The 17,609-nt window shown below is 47.1% G+C and overlaps 1 protein-coding gene across 4 annotated transcripts in view; it reads left to right on the forward strand.

The window, feature by feature from the left end:
* CPEB3 (cytoplasmic polyadenylation element binding protein 3) overlaps window positions 1–17,609 on the forward strand; it is a 1,717,782-nt gene that overhangs the window by 1,127,007 nt on the left and 573,166 nt on the right. For all 4 annotated transcript variants that reach the window (XM_069611374.1, XM_069611377.1, XM_069611376.1 and 1 more), the window contains exon 8: window positions 17,232–17,350. In XM_069611374.1, coding sequence (XP_069467475.1) covers window positions 17,232–17,350 — 119 coding nt within the window. The remainder of the gene's footprint in view (window positions 1–17,231; window positions 17,351–17,609) is intronic.

The following is a 17,609-nucleotide window of genomic DNA, read 5'->3' on the forward strand; positions in this document are numbered from 1 at the left end:
TCCTCTCCCTTCCCACTCCTGATGCAAAAATGGCATCGTGCAAGATGATTTTCAACTTCCTTGTCGAATCCCGGCCACCAATAATCTGATCTTAATACTCCCTTGGTCTTGGTAATACCAATGTGGCCACTATGAGCCAAATCGATAATTCTTTTTCGAATACCTGGCGGAGCGACTGCTCTCTCCCACCTGAACAACACGCCATCAATGACAGATAGCTCATCCTTAACTTCCCAATAAGGTCTCTCACCCTCGACCAATTCAGATTTGTTGGGCCAAAAAGACGTCGATACATATGTGATCACCTTATTAATTATCGGGTCTCTCGCAATCTCCACCAGCCACTCTTCTCTGGATACAATTCCCTCTGTGTTAACAAACACCATTTCCATCTCCTCACCTAACCCTTCCTGGGTTGCAACCCTTACTCTTGAAAGATTGTCGGCTAGCTTGTTCTCCTTCCCAGGTATAACTTCCATGGAAAATTTGTGCGCCTGCATTCTGGTAACCCATCCGGCCACTCTGCGCGAAACCTTATCCAAACCCTTACTCTCAAAGATAACCTTTAATGGTTTTCGATCAGTACGCAAGACAAATTCCATACCCCACACAAAATTTCTAAACCGCTCAACAGCCCAATAACAAGCTAAGGCTTCCTTCTCAAGAACGGAATATCTCAACTCTGCACCCTTCAAAGCACGTGACGCATGTGCTATCACCTCCTCTGAACCATCGTCTTGTCTCTGCGAAAGTACTACACCCAGCCCTCCTTCGCTGGCATCCACAGTAATTTTAGAACATTTCCTTGTGTCAAAACAACCCAATGGGCGGGCCATATCAATTTCTTGTTTGATCTTTGTAAATTCCATGTCACACTTTTTGTTCCATATGAACTCAACCCCCTTTTTTAGAATCTTCCTCATTTCCAAAACTTTGGATGCATAATTCATCACAAATTTTTGATAAATTCTGTCATGCCTAAAAATGAACGTAGTTCACTTTTGTTAGTTGGCTTCTCAATTACCTTTATCGAATTTACAATGCCCTCTTTGGGTTTTACCCCTTCATGAGAAACTTCGTGGCCTAAGTAATCTACCTTTGAAAGGGCAAATTTACACTTTTCCTGCCTTAATGTGATTCCCCTTTCTTCAAAAATTCTCAAAACTTCGAATAATCTGTTGTCGTGTCCTTCAAGTGTTTCTCCACAGACCAACACATCATCCTGGAAACAAAACACCCCCTTCACACATCTGAGTAAACGGTCCATTACCTTTTGAAATACCGACGAGGCCGATGCCAAACCAAAAGGCATCCTTCTAAATTGAAAAACGCCCTCGTGAGTAATGAAAGCAGTAAGCTTCCTACACCCCTCCTCCAACTCAATCTGGTGATAGGCTGACGCCATATCCAATTTTGAAAAAAACTTCCCTCGCCCGACCCTGGTCAACATCTCACACATGTTGGGCAATGGGTGCCTATCAACCATGATACATTTATTGAGCTCACGCATGTCTATGCACAGCCTTAGATCTCCTGAACTCTTTTTAACAACCACTACCGGGGACACCCATTCAACTCCACCTGCCTTTTCAATCACACCTGACTGTAATAATTTCATCAACTCCTTCTTGACCCCTTCCCTCAAGGACAAAGGTACTGGCCTAAGCTTCGCAACTACAGGTGTGCTATTTCTTTTCAAAATGATTTGGTGAATAAAACCTTTCACTTTTCCCATGCCTCCATTAAACACTCCACTGTCCTCTACCACATACTTACACGACCCTACACCTGATCCTGATACCTGATAAACCTGCTCCTCTTTGTTTGGGTCCAGCTTGATGACTAGATTTTTCTGCTCCCTCCATCCCAACAAGGATTGTCCCTTTTTTGTTATGTATACCTTGCCGTCGCATTTCCGGCCCTTGAACTCAAACTCACTCCACACATACCCCAACAGGTCAATTTTGTCCTGATTGTAACCACCTGGATTTATATCGGGTTTAGATAGGCCGGACACTTCCCCTTGCATCTCCTTCTCAAACACACTTCTTGACACTAAAGTGATCTTGGACCCAGAGTCTGCCATCATTGATACTTCATGGCCATTGACTTTCACCACAGCATACGGACGCTCACAATCATCCACATTTTCATCCTCCATGACAACATTAACGGTGTTAACAACAATATTCTGCATTTGAAGTGTCATCTCCTCCTCAGACGACCTTTCATCTTCTTCTTCGTTCACATATAGGACCTTCTTTTGAGCATTTTGTCCAAATTGAAAGTTTTTGCAACAATTTGCGTAATGCCCTTTTCTTCTACACTTAGCACATGTAGCCCTGCGTCCCGGGCACACAACCGAGGATGCAAAGTGTATATTGCTCGCACATCGGAAACATAGCCTCTCATCCTTCTTCTCCCCCTTCTGCGGAGGTTCTTGGCTTCTTTTCTCTTGCACAGTTCCCCGACTTGCTTGCCGATTCCTGAATTTTCTCTTCCCCTTCCCGTCTGTTACACTTAAAACTTCAGTTCTGCTCTCCTTTGGCTCTGCTACTTCGTTTCTGGATAATTTGGCAACACACGCTAATGAATGTTCCACCCTCCTTGCAATGTCTAGCACGTCATCCAGATTCGGCTCATCTCTTAGCCATAGCTCCTCTCGGATTTTGTTGGCCCTGCAATGTGTCATAAATTGATCACGTATGTGTTCGTCAAAACCATCTTGGAATTTGCAGGACAAGGCAAGGTGTCTCAACGCCGTCACGTATTCCTCCACAGATTCTCCAGAAGCCTGCACACGCATGCGGAAATTGTACCGCTCCAATATCGTGCTGGTCTTGGGATTAAAGTGCTTGTCCAACTTCATCAGAGCCAAATCAAATTCGGTCATGTCATCACCACCACCATCCCCAAGCGGTTGTGGAAGCGTTTCGTATATTCTCTGGCCCTCATATCCCAAGAAATGCAGCAACAACGCCAGTTTCCTTTCGCTGGAGTAAGAAGTCCCACCAGCTGCCTTCATGTAGTGTAAGAAACCCTTGCGCCATTGAGCCCACAAGATTTTTGCCGGTCCCGGCACTGGCATAAAAGTTGGCGGTCCTGCGATACCTGGTAAACCTGCCATAATGTCAAGAGTGTGAGCTGCTGGTCTATAACCTCCTAAACAGTGGTTGAATTTCACGTGCCTTCCGATGCTGTGCTAGCTGTCTTCAGATGGAGCCTTGCAAGGTTGAAATTTCTCTTCTGCTGCAGCTTATTTCATACAAAATGCAATGACAAGATCCTCGCTTCCTCTAGTTGGCACACCTTCTACCACACTGCGGTGGTGCGGTCTATGCTGCTCATCCACTCACGAATCCCTATCAGCACAGCACGCTAACTTCCACTCTTGCGCGCCTACTACTGTCTTCACGGTAATGTGTTCCGCCTGCGCGCCTACTACTGTCTTCACGGTAATGTGTTCCGCCTGCGCGCCTCCTACTGAACTTACGGTAGTACTCTGCGCCGCCGCCCCGGCCTCTCACTGGTTTTCCAAACTTCGTGCTTCCAGTGGACTGGAGAGGATGGTCTCCTCTGGGTGGAGGCAGGTCAAAGCTACCCACCTTTTCTTCTTGATGTGCTCCGCTCTCCCCGATCCTCGGCGATATACCAAGTACCGTCTCTGGAAACTTAGTCCGGTCGCGGCGATCCCGCCTGTGGAAGGATGGTTGCTTCGAGGGGCACAATCGCGCAACTACGGCGCCACTGAAGAGCACAGTGGGGCAACCAACTCGTCGCTCGTCAGTGCATACGGGCAGCGCAGCACTTACTTGGAAGCAGCACTCACTGGATACGAGGATAATCCGCCTTGTTGATCCGAGGGCCGCTACAACGCTGGGGAAGGCGGAGCGGCCCCGAGCAGGGACAAAACAGCTTGCGGCGGGGTGGCCTAGCTTCGGTGGTCGCTTCTACGCTTTCGGGCAGCGGAGCAACGTGCAGGACGGCTTGTTGCTGGGGGCCTATTGACATCCCATCCTCGTCGCCATTGTTGCGAAGACGCTCTGGGCACAGGTAAGTCTTTGTGGTAAGTATTTATTAAGATACAGGCTATTAAGGCCCCCAGAACACAGAGGACTCCTCTCCTCCCACAAGAGGCTTCAACTGACAAACCCAGAATCTTGAACAAAACATAAACACTCCCATAGAGTCTGTGACATCATCAGAACCTGAACTAGTAAACATTCCACTACATAGCTTTCCATGCAGCAGTGATCAACATCATAACAATATGTTTGTCTTATGTTGGGTTCTCCCTGTTTCAATCCCCCTGATCTTCAAATTGTTTGTGACCCTTTCTGCTGGGGGCCCCATCAATAATGCAAAAATAAGGTACAGGGGGCAAAATTGCCTTGTTCCTCTATTTTGTAGGGATCACATTTAATACATTGCTGTTGACCTGTAGACAAACCCAGGGATGTTTATAATTTGTCAGAATGATCTGCCTCATTTAAGGACTAAATCCGAATGTTTTAAGTGTTTTGTCCAGGAACCCCCAGTCCACTGTGCCAAATGCTTTTTCGACATCCAATGTTAGTAGCACGGAGGTGACTGGGGTTCGCTGTGCCTTACCGATCAGATGATGTATGCGTTTTATATTGTCAAATATATTTCTTTGTGCTACTTACCCGATTGATCAGTGTCTATTAGCAAGGGTAGAACCTTCTGGTAAATAGTTTGATCACTAATCAAAGGCTCAATGTTCCTGTATGATTAGAAGAGTTTCAGGGCTGTCCCAGGTTTAGGGCTCAAAACAATCCTGGCTTCTCTCATAAGTTCTGGAATTTCTTCCCCAGTTTGAAGGTGTTGTGTAAATCTGCCGAGGGATTTGTAATTAGGGGTGCAGCTGTTTTAAAAACAATTGTGCTGTAAACGCATCAGGTACCAGACTCAACTTCTTTATCACTTTTCTAACCTCACTTTCACTGAGCGGGGCCCTCCAGCCCCTCCCTTTGCTCTCTGTTAATTGGGTTAACTGGATCTCATTTAAATACTTCAGCTCCTTTGCCATGTCTCCCTGTTCTGCCTCATATAATTGAGTGTAAAATCTTTAGAATGCTTTGCATTTGTGTTGCTCATTTTTGCTGTCCCTACCTTTTTCATGTATTATGGATTTTATGTATGTTCTTTCCCATTCGCCCCTTAGCTTAGGCCAGTTGCCTTCCTGCCTTGTTCCCTTTTTCTAAAAAGGTTTACTTTAGGCTAAGTAGGTGTTTTTCAACCTTGTTCCTGCAAAGCAATTGCTTACGTGCTGTTGTTAGGCCTTCTGATTTTTCCTCAATGGGTATGATTTGTATATTCCCAACTAAGAGCTCCACCTCCTTGTTCAAATTTTGTTCCGGTATGTCTAGACCAAAATCAGTTCTCCCCTCACTGTGGCTTTATTCTTCACTTAGTTCTCCCCTCACCGTGGCCTTATGCACATCCCGCTTAATGCCATTTAATTATTTTGTAGAGATTCCTTTATCGTATCTTCTGCTTTGTTTTTACAAACTAGGTCTATTAGTACACATTCATCTAACTTCTGTTGGATTCCATGTTTAGCTCTAAACAGACCTCTCTTATACTGTGGTCACTAAGCGTGCATGTTTTGATATCACGTGTGTTTGTTCTCCAGAAGTTGCTCTGTCAAAAGGACACTTCTCGAGTATGAGAAATGTACACGCGAAAAGTGGGAAAAATCTACTTCAGCGCTGTGTTCATACCTCCATGCATCTATCCAGTTATATATATGGACGGGTGCGCTAGAGAGCCCGACGCGATGATGGCCGCTTCTGTCAGATTGCAGTGAACACAGTGGACTTTGTCACCTGGCTGTCCTAAACGGGCGTGGCACGCAGGGGGGCAGCAACTGAGACATGTGGCCTGTGGACAGTCACGGCATAAAAGCCCAGTCTCCTCCTCCTCCCCCCCCCCTGGCACAGGGATCCAGCGAGGTAGAGATCTAAACCTGCAAGGTGCTCCCCCGTGCAGACTTGAGGCGGCAGGAGTACAGGGGCGTGCTGCCATTTGGGAGTTTGAGGTGGATGAAAGACCTGCTAAGTCCAACAAGTCAATTGCGTGGCAGGTCCCAGATGTGGCGTGACAGGAACACCTTGGGGCCCGCATAAGGCGGGGAGTGAAACAAAGACTGCCCAGAACGGGGCCTCATCTGTATTAAAGGTTGATGTGACTGTGCTGGCATACGGGGGGGTAGGACAATGAACATCAGCAATTTTCCTGCCATACAGTTCCTATCAGGCAATGGGCAATAAGAGACGGACTCGTCTCCCATATACACAAAGGGAAGACCAGAGGCAGCGCAGCATCAACCAGCCAGCTCATCAGCGGTCCCAGGACATGGCGGCTTCCCAGACGTCGGAGGGGGCAGCGGAGGGTGTGCGCCCTGATACTCTTGCGTCTGAATTGAGCGTAGTCCTGGGTGAAATGCGGAGTGGATTTGCTGCCATTAACTCCAAGCTTGACGGACTGACATATAAGGTTGATAGGATGCAAGAACGCATCGACAAGGAGAGCAGCCGGACCTCTGAGGTCGAGACCAGGGTCAGCACGTTGGAAGACACGTGTAATGACACAGCTCGAGCAGTCCAAGAAATGCGGCGGGCGATGAAGGCAATAAAGGATAAGAATGAAGACCTTGAAGCAAGATCTCGCACAAATAACATTTTGGTGGTGGGGATCCCGGAAACGATTTTGAGCAGAACATGGAGGTCTTCATGGAATATTTCATCAAGGAGCTCCTGCAGGGGCCGGCTCTGTCGTCACAGTTTCTGGTCGAAAGGGCTCACAGGATTACACAACAGGCACAGAGGCCAGGACAAAACCCAATGCCGGTGATAGCTAGGCTACTTAATTACCGGGACACTATCCTGAGGAGGGCGCGGGAGCTCAGAGACCTTACTTTTGAAAATTGTAGAGTGTCCTTCTATCCGGATGTCAACCCAGTGGACCAGAAGGCCCGGATGTCGTTTGCTGCAGTTAAGCGGGCACTCTGGGATAGGCAGCTGCAATATTCAATGCAATACCCCTCCAAGCTACGGGTGCAGATTAATGGAAGGGCGCACTTTTTCACAAGCTCGGAGGCTGTGCATGCATTTATTAAATCGCTCCCAAAATAGGATATAGCACTGGAGTACTAACGAGGATGGTGATCCGACTTTGAGAGGCCTGCAAAAACGAAGGGTACACCTGCCTGCAAGGAACTGACACGGCTTGAAGGCTTCTTGCTGTTTGCAGCGGGCTCGAGGGTCACAGCATTAGTTGTCAAAAACATGTAATGAGTCAGCCCAGGGGCGAACATGGAAAGGAAAAGAGTAGCTGACCTCCCCTCGACGATGCTGATGTTACTGTTGGGGTGCTTTTTGGGTGGGGAAGGGGTCACTGCTGGTTGGGGGTCAGCAATGTGGGTGGGGGAGGGGGCCATGGGATTGGTTTTGGGGGAGGGGAGTTGTGGGAATGCAGTGCCGGTTCGGCAGTTTTGTTTTAATTCAAAGTGGTTCACATCATCTTAGTTGGTTCGAGTGCTTGCCAGCGGTAAGGGTTGTCATGGGGTGTAGCCTGGCTCTTTTGTTTTACCCGCACCCCGGCAATGGCGTATAAGGCAATCAGCTGGAACGTGAGGGGTTTAAACGATCCACGGAAGGCACGGAAAGTGCTGCAATATTGTAAGAGGCATGGGGCACATATAGTTATGCTCCACTAGACCCACCTCAGTTAACAGGCAGTTCTTCCTCCTTTTTGTGTATTTCTCCACTAGCAAATTCAGGATAAAACACTGATCATTAGTGGAGAAGTCTTTGTGGACTCCAGCCTGTGTTTCCGGGAGAACTGCAGTCTCTGACGCCCATTCCTCCAGTCATGCCACTAAACAGCCTACAAATATCTATTTGGAGGCGTCAATTAGGGAAATTGGGGGTCAGTCAAGTCTCCTTTTTTAAACAAAGGGACTACAAGACTTTTTTTTCCAGGACAACGGGAGTGTACCAGCGTCGGCTAATGAATTAAAAACCGAACAAAACACAGGCGTCCACCATTCACTCGAGTCACCATATATTTCAGGCATTAACCGATCCAGACCTGCAGCCTCGCCCTTTTTTAGAGTTTTCAATTGTGCCCCGATTTCAAACTGTGAGAATATCCTCTCTCTTCCAGCCTTGATTTCATTGGTAGATCTTAAAGATGCAATTGGTGATACATCAGCATCTGGGTCAACAATCAATTCTTTAAAATTAGAGATCCAAACTTCCGGGGTGACTAGTCCCACATCTCCCTCGTTAACTTCCTCGAACCCCTTGGTCACTAATCTCCAAAATGTATTGGTCTGATTTCCCCTAACCTTTCTGTCAAGGACGCCCCATTGAACCTCTGTGAATTAGCACGTCTTATATTTTAAGAGGTTCTTATATGATTTCTTGAGGAAGTAAAGGTGGCCTGCAGATATTAAATACTGCTGTGAAGCTTGATGGATTGCCCGTTTAGCTTGCTTGCATTCGCCATCGAACCAGGGAACATCAGCTCTTGATGACCGACTAATCGTTCCGTGAGACAAGATATGGGGTACACGGTGATAAATTCAGGCCTGTAAAAGTTGGAAGAGCTGGATCACCTCATACTGAATATGAGCTCCTAATAGGCTCTCTCATCTTGGAGAAGAGATGACATATCCAGGCTCTCAGTTCTCTGCATTGGGAGTACCTGAATAAGCTCCTCACTAGGACAATCCTTGGATCCGGGCGTCGTGCCTAACTGCCATTCAACAATCAATGAGTTATGGTCACTGTCCACCTTATCATAGATTTTGAATCCTTTAACTTTACAAAAGGTGAAACAATCAACCATGTAATCATCAGTAATGGCTTTCCTTGAACCCGCCTTAAACGTTGGCTTTGGTGGTTGTTAGGCAGAAACCTGTGCAGTTCCCTTTGGGAACACTGCAAAAGATTTAGGACTACAGGTGTTAGCAGTAAACCCACTTGGTAGCAGTCTGTACCACCCAGCTTTACCTGGTAGCTGTGGCTGAGCAGTCAGACTTCCCTCAAGAAGAGTTAGACAGTATGCAAAGTATACACAATAGGCACTCAGGCACAATAGCACAAGCAAACACTGACCAGAGCTTTGGTATCAAAGTATATAACTATTTATTTAAAAATACACTGTTTGAAACACTCCAGCACTCTTATTGTAAAACACTCTAAACACAGTTACTATTATGATATATACAACCCTTATTCCTTATCAGACAAGTCTTAGTTAACACCATTTATTTCCAGACAGAGGTGAGCGCTTAACTATAGATGGCACTCCAATAAGTTCATGAAAAAGGGAGGGAAAAAGACAGAATATGTGAAGATACACCACTCTAAGATTTAGGAACACTTTTAGCAAGGCAGAAGAGCAAAAGTCACTTGTGAGCCAAAGTCCATAGGCTGGGCCTCTCTTAGAGAGAGCAGAGCACAAATGCGCCCAAGATCACACAGTTACACTAGGCTTTGAAAGTCTTGCAGAGAGTTCGAAAAGAGTTTAGAGAGGCTCAGAAAAGTTTAGCCAGGGTGTCCCAGGCTAACCCAGGTTCGAAAGCCGGGGGCTAAATCTACCCCGTACAGTCGGTGGCAAGGGAAGCCAGGCGGAACACGGTACCTTAAGTGGGAAGGATCCTCCAGCGGTGGCAGTTGCTCCTGGCAGCGGGTGCCAGTCTCGGCGTCGTCCAGGGGAAGAGAAGATCTCGACTTGGAGGAAAGATGAAGGACGTTGCACTGCCAGGGAAGAAACCAGCCGCAGAGTTTTCCGGTTAAAGGTATTACCCTTTATTTTGCGGTCGTGGTAAAACGTTGTATTCCGGTTGCCGGGGTGCTTGGCACAGGCAAGGTGGCCACGAGATGCGTCGGGAAGGCGAAAAGTCAGTGAAACTGGTTATCCCCAACAGTCAAAGGAAGAAGACTCTCCGGCGGGAGATCTCCTCTGTCGTTGGGAAAGGTGGTGAGACGGTTCAGCAGGGCTCCACCGGTGGTGTCGTCGTAGCAAGTCGGCTCAGCTTCTCCCTCGTCGGATTCTTAGGTCCTGTGGCGGCTTCTAAAGTTCCAGTCCCCAAAGCCCTGCTTTTATGCAAAAAAACCCCATTCACTGAGCCTATCTGTCACTCAAACATGCTAAGTGGGGACCCGGCCGGCTCACCACTTGGGCCAATCAGGACGGAGTGCGACTTGAGTTGCCTAGACAACTCATTCCAGGGTGCCTAAATCCATCTCCGCCCCTCCTAAGTACCCCAGACAGAGTGGCACCACTTTGGAGGGCTTCTGTGGAGAAGCCCGCCAAGAAAGTGGAACAAAGGGCTCGACTTGGGTTGGAGTCACAGAAGAGAACACAAACGCCATTTTAGAATCAAGTTTTGGAGAATTAATAATAAATAAATAAACCGGCAGTATGTTCGAGGCTATCGTAATTAAATAAATAAAGATAGTAGCCTCGAACAATGGGAAAATCCCATAGAGAAATATTCGCGGTTGAATATAAAAAGTAGTATCCACTGCCACCAGCCAAAACTTGATCAGGGGGACGGAGACGTGCCCCCTCGACTAAGAGACCCCGGGGCAATTGAATTGCCCCAGCCGGTACATCCACAATATGATGGTTTGTACTGGTTCTGTTCAGAATTCAAGACTAGTAAAGTCAATGGTCACTTTACATGCCCTGGGAGACAGTAGTCAGTCCCAGGGTATGGAGTCTATACTGGGGGGTCACTATGACACCCCTGTGTTACTGCACTGAGGGTGCTGTGTAACACACATCACAAAAACACATGAAGCCCTATGGAGAAAAAGACCCCATAGCCCATTAAACACATCTAGAGTCAAAGGAATACACTCAAATCATGCCCAAGAGTGAGGGTAAAAAGAGTCTCACTCTTGGCAGGAGAAAACAATAAACCCCAAAAATCCAGCAAAGCTGCTGGGGGACTCACTAGGTTAGGAAATTCAGCCTAAACAGAGAATTCTCCCATACATTACCCATGCGTCTACTGTTCAGTTCCATGAACAGATATTCGTCCATAAATACATCCACTAGCTGACCCATAGCTGAGTAGACTCCACTTATATATTTATTTGGGATTCCGCAGATTTGCTCCACCCTGAGTTTATCTTGCATTGGTCCCCTGTTCTGTCCCAGCTTTGCATTAAAATTGACAATCAGCGAAACATTTTCCCAAGCAGTACCCTGTAGATCAAAGTGGAGAGAATATTCTTCCTTAAGATTACCAATCTGGGGGATCCTTTCAGGAGGAAAGAAGCATAAGTCACGGAACAGGATGGGGAGATTCCTACTAATATTAGTCAAACGATGCATGGCAATTGCTTGGAAACGTCCACAAGGGCCGTCAATAACGTCATTGCAGGGAGATGCCTGTAGATCTGGAATAGCCGAACTCGAGATATTATAGGCGGTAAAAGCTTACACGGAGGGAGAACGGATAACGGCAGACAGGGAACAGCTGCTGAACGATTTGGCTACACCCAATGATCTGAAACCACCATGAGGAATGGGAAAAGGTGGAGATGAGATCGTAGGGAGAGGGGTGGGAAGGAGAGGGGTGGGGAGAGGCCTTGAAGGGAACCCTCAGGGGGACATTGGTATATGGTTCCTGCTAATTACAGGGAATGGGGAGGCTAACGTAGAGGTAGATGGGGAGGAGAAGTTAGTGGGGGCCTTAGGGGAATCGGTCAATAAATGGGGAATTAGGGAGGTTAGGAGAAAGGGAGTGGAAGGGGATTTGGGATTATCTGTTGGTCTTATTTTCACGAAATGCTAATGAAGAGTGTTTTTAAAAAAAGATTACCAATCTGCTTTATTTAGGAGGTACATAAACATTTATCACTGTTAAATTCTGATCCTTAGGATCTTTATTCCCACATATTGATACTGCAAGCAAAAGAGGCTTTTCAGTGACACAGCCAACTAGTGCTGAGTTCTAAGACTTCTTCACCATTGTCCCCAGGCCCCTACGCAATCTCGCCATTTTTGATAGTACCGCTTTAACAGCATAGATTTTGAAATCTGGAAAATAGTTTTCAAGGCACATCACATCTGCCAACCATGTCTCCTGTAGATATCATATCACACCAGCTAAGCCACTGTATCCAATCAACATCGCACAATGGGCCTCATTACGAGTTTGGAGGCAGCCATGCCCTTAATAATGGCAAGGCTGCCTCCAAACTCGGGTCTGGGTTCCCTGAATGGGGAAATACTGGGCCGTTCCGACCTTGGAGGGCCCGGTATTTCCCCATTCAAGGAACCCAGACCATCCCCATTCCCATTTGAGCCCCCAAAGGGCTCAATGGGAATGGGGAGCATGCTAACAACGGGCCCGTTAATGACGGGCCCGTTGTTAGCATGCTGGGCCGCTCGCGGGACCCGCTAAGGGCGTCTGGTAAAACCAGGTTTCCAGACCGGGTCCCGTGAGCGGATCTCGTAATGGGGCGGTAAGGGGTTAACGGTTCCGGCACCTTTACCGGCACCGTTAACCCCTTACCGCCCACCTCGTAATGAAGCCCATTGTGTTCTTTACGCTGGCAATATTCCAGTTTACAATTTTTATAAGGGGGCCTGCAGGGGTCGCAGGAGTGGCGTGAAAGCTATTTCCCACATCCCTTACACCAAACACACTGCAGGGGTACACAAGAATCTTATTGATAAACACTTTTTTTTGCTTGCCTGTGGAGATAATGAAGTGGGTGCACTCACTCCTGTTGCCTATGCCATGCATTGTTTCCTCTGCATAGTTCACGTTGTCCCAGTTGCCTCCCCCTTTTCTGGACCACCCTGGAACCTTCACTTGACATGGTTGGATTTACTGAGCTGGGCTTTGGGATAAACCTGCTTCGTCTCTTCTCTTTCTCTGCTTTCTTGTCTCTGTATCCGAATCGCTTTCCGCGTCTCGTTCTCTCAGTATGCTTAGCATAGGTCTGCCGACGAGAGGTTTAATTCCTCTAAATATGTTTGGTTTTCGGCATTGGTGATCGTGCCCCAGGCCCACCACGACTTTCTCGTGGCCATGCAACTAAGGTGGACGGTTTCCAGGACTCCGTCCGTATAGCGGCTTCCCCACGGTTGGCTATACTGAGCCTCCGGCATCCTTGTCTGTTGTTAACACTGTTGTGGGCTGCTGCGGGCTCTGCAACTCAACACTGCTCAACACCTCGAAGATCTACATCAGAGGGCTTCCCCTGCCTATGGCTCTCTCTCCTCTTACACAATCTGTTTGTCCCTTTTACATACTGGTTTACATTCAAAGGGGCGTTTCTCTTCAGGTGCAGTGTTCTGTCCAGCATTACCTGAAGCAAATTGAAATGAAAGCACTGTACTGGTTGTTGAAGGTAGTCCTATACAAGCAGATAATATTGTTTGCCTAGGGAGTTACTTATGTGAATGGGAGTCCTTGTCTGCTAGAGGGGAGTCACTCCCAGTGAGGTCCCACTTGCCCAGACCCCTAGGTAAGGTCTTGCTGAGCGGGCTCACCTTCCTAGCCTCAAAGGTGGTGGGTGCCCCCTGGGGAGAAGGGACGAATGCCCCAATTTCATCACAGCTTGCTGGGACAATCCTTCTCTATCAGTGAGCAGCGCTGAGGTGGCGAGTTGCATGGGAATTTGCCCTGGGAGGTGAGTCTACACCCATGAGATACTTCTTTCTCCCTAGGGACGGGCGGCGGTGTTCTGCTCTTTTGCAGCCCCTTCCTGTCTTGCCAAGAAGGGGCTGCAATCACAGCAGATTGCCTGTAATCTGTCCCCAATGCCACATACCTTTGATGTGGGGGCTCTATCATTCTTCGCTACATTTGGGGTCTGGGTAATACCTCTGAGCCTCTCCGATCCCTACTCTCCCAGAGTTGCCTTGTGTGCCTCTCTTCTGTGCAGCTACGTAGAGTGTCCACCGGATCTGGCCCCGTATACGCCTAGTGATCCTTTCTCCTTTACTTTACTCTGTTGTGCTCTGTCCTTGGTCCCAGCCACCATGTTGTTGTGCTTTCAGGATCGCGTTGAGGATGCTTTCGATTCAGAAATTGTACTTACTTCAGATCTTACTTCTTGCCTCGCTTCCACCGAAGCCTCTGCGGTCAAAGGCATTCCCTATTTTTCGTTTTCGGAGTTGCTTCTCCATTTCCGCTCCCCATCGTCGAAGAGTAGCTGGAGCGTTATCGAGGCATGTCTGCCCAATCCGCCATCTTGGCTAGACCCAGAACCCCTTCTGCCCCCACCCGGCACCACCATGGACCTACTCTCAAACAACATGTCGATTAATTTAAGTAATAAATATTTAAGTCATGAATTGGGCAAACTAGGTCTTCAATCTTGGGATGTAAACTCTGAACACACTGATTCAAAGGCATTGAGAAACCTGAAGGCCAGAATTATCTATTTGTCTGATCAAGAAGAGAATGCTCTAAGTTCCAGAAATCATTCGTAATTAGTTATTTACTCTCAGTACCGCTAGATAGTCACATGCTATATTTTATCTGGGTTAACAATATTTACTCTAGGTCCATGCGATGTAAATTTACAGTGAACTTTTTGCCATTAAATTATTTTCTGGCCAAGTGGTCCAAACTTTCTTCTCTATCACCTCTGTGTAGTTCAGAAACAGGAGACAAACAGGATGGCATTTTTGTGAAATGTTCCTTCATCCTATCATCTCTACCACTAAAGGAAAAGAACAAAACATGAATTCAACAAAGGTACAATTAGGACGCTCGCCCAACAAAGGAATGGTGGCTGATTTCTGCCCCTGCACCCTGTTGTCTCTTGGTCTAAAGAATGGGCTTCTTACCCAGATACACAGTTCAAGTAAATAGCATGAATATCTCTTGCCTTCGTTCCCACTTTGCAATCCATGGTTTGTATGCTCACTCTAGGTTTTCTTCTGGTGTTCCCCACTAAGGAATGTCCTGGCTTCAATTTGCCACCTCTTGGTCTGTACCCAGCCTTCCTCGAAACCCCTTTCAGGGTCTCAGCTCTCCCCACTGTGTGGTGTTGGCTCTCTCCCCACCATGGGGTCTCGCTTCTCTCACCCTGCCTTGGTGGTGTTCTTCTTTCACCCCCCCTACCCCCATGGTGTTGTACTTCTTTCACCCCGCCTAGGGGGTCGTACATTTTCTCACTGTGCCTTGGACTTTTGGTTTGCTCACCCCACCATGGGGTTGGGTCTCTCTCACCCTGCCTTGGGGTCTTTGGGTTTTATCGCCACCCTCCTCCCAGTTTCCTGGAGCCACTGCATGTCTCCTCCCGTGACCTCTTCTTAGCTAAGCTCTTCTGGCCCGGCAAGGTTGCGAGTGTTCCACGGGCCATGACGTGGCTCGGTTTGTCACGTTCAGTGTATGCTCTATGTCTGAGCACACCTCACAGAAGGAGTTTTCCGGGCTCCATGACTGACTCGCTCGCTCTCTCTTCATCCCCTACTCTGCTAGGGGGTAGGACCATCCGCTGCTCTTTCATTCCAGGCAAGGACGGTATGCATAAAGGGTCAGAAACCAAACTAGTCATTTGTAGAGGAAGTTTCAAAGTGTTATACAGTTTAACTCCCAAAAAGCCAACAAGGATATTGGGATCTTGAGACAAGGGGGCATAACTTGTATCCCTTTCTAGGGATTTCCTGCCATCTAAAGGATGGTCAACTCCAGTATGATCTTGCTTTCCTTGTCCCCTAGGGGCTGTTGAACTTAGTGGGCTCACCTCCCTTGTCCCAAAGGGGGAGGCTCACCCTTGGGTAGAGTGCACAAATTCCCTGGATTCGTCACACCTCCTTCACTCCTACAATCTTTGAACGCAGTACCAGCTGCTTAACCACCATCAACCTCTTAATGCCTCTATGCCGCCTCATGCTCAGCTCTTCAAATATGGAAGTCGTGTTTCTCCCTATCTCAGAACCCACTGTTTTTCCCACTTCCTTCACCCCTGGCTTGCAACCTTGTGTTTCTCTTTGGCAGCAACCATTTCACCATGGCCACTACCACTCAAACGAGACTCGGCCTCCTAAATATTTGAAAGATTTACTCACAACTCTGGCCCCACTCAAATAAAACCCTTATTTCTACTTTTGTGCTCTGCAAACTGGACTAATATGCAAGCCTTCTTCTTGGGCTACTCCTCTTCTCTTTTGCTCCCTCAGTAATGTTAGCGACAGGTAACTTTTACAACTCGGCCACATCCTCCCCCGCCTCTACCTACCATCACTACACTGGGTCTCTTCCCATGCAAATTTGCTCTTTTTGAAATTCTTGATACTCCTCTATGAATCCATCTATGGCCTTGCCCCCACAGTACCTCACTTAATGCGTTGCACTGTCCTCTCCCTCTTTAACTTTCTGCTTCTCATCTCTTCACAACCTTTCAGTGCACCCACCCCTCTTGTGCCTCCTCCCGCTATTTTTCTCTTCTTGCCAAACTCCGCTCAAATGCTCCCTTGCTGGCCATAAAAGCCATCTCTTCACTGAAACTCTTCAAAACAGTGCCCAAACTGCACCTGCTTGTAATAAAAGGAGACCTTGACCCCCCATCATCCTCCTACCCCAATTAACTGCCCAACCCACCTTGTGCATTGTGTCCGCAGGACTCATCTTTTTAACTTCTAGATACGTAAATATTGGCCACAGGATTTCAATGTTACAAATGTTGCAATGTCCTCCAGTCCTTATCCCCAATTATTTATGTTCCTATTCTTATCCCGTCACCACCCGGTATATGTCATTCAATCCAACAATGCTGTTCATGAAAAGGTGCCTTGCCCTTTGGCTGCCTCTGCTCTCTGTTATTACCTGCTTTGTTTAAAATGACAACAGGTTCTTAAATAAATGCAAAAACAACTAGTGCTACATGCAGTGTTTGTAACTAAAGTGTGCCTGAAGATGTATTACTTTTCATATTTTTTTGGTCCTGTGTATTCCCGAGTGATAGCAAGAACCCTTTTCAGGCTTTTAATCACTTGCACATTAAGCGTGTAGCTGTACTGATTTTAATGCTTTTTTCAATTAGGTTTTCATTACCCAAAATACAGCTGTCCTTCACCTGAACATTTCATGCCAGTGTGCAGATTATATAAAGTGTGAAGCACTGTTAAATGCTGGAAAAAAAAAACTTTTACACATCACATTATGAAATGTTCTTTTTGTGAAAACATTAAACTTAACTTGTTTGGTCACATTTTAGGTTATGCCTTTCTGCTGTTCCAGGAAGAGAGCTCTGTGCAAGCTCTGATAGATGCCTGTCTTGAGGAAGATGGGAAACTCTATCTGTGTGTGTCAAGCCCCACCATCAAGGACAAACCGGTAAGTTGTGAACAGTCTGCCTGTCCCCCTTTCCCTTCTAAAACTTGGAGCCTTTTGTGCAACCAACATATCTAATGTCTGCCCTTCTGAAACATGTATACTTGCTGTGTTAGTGATCCTTTTACTATGTAACCTTTTGTGTTCAACAGACATTAATCATTGATTCTTGTAAAAAAGCTCCTCATGATGAATTATAAATGGGTGTTTTTGCCCCGTTGATCCAGTGAACACCATAAAGGGAATTTTGACAAGCTATTCA

The sequence above is a fragment of the Ambystoma mexicanum genome, chromosome 8, assembly GCF_040938575.1.
Source record: "Ambystoma mexicanum isolate Mex_15411 chromosome 8, UKY_AmexF1_1, whole genome shotgun sequence".
NCBI classification, from domain to species: Eukaryota; Metazoa; Chordata; class Amphibia; order Caudata; family Ambystomatidae; genus Ambystoma; species Ambystoma mexicanum.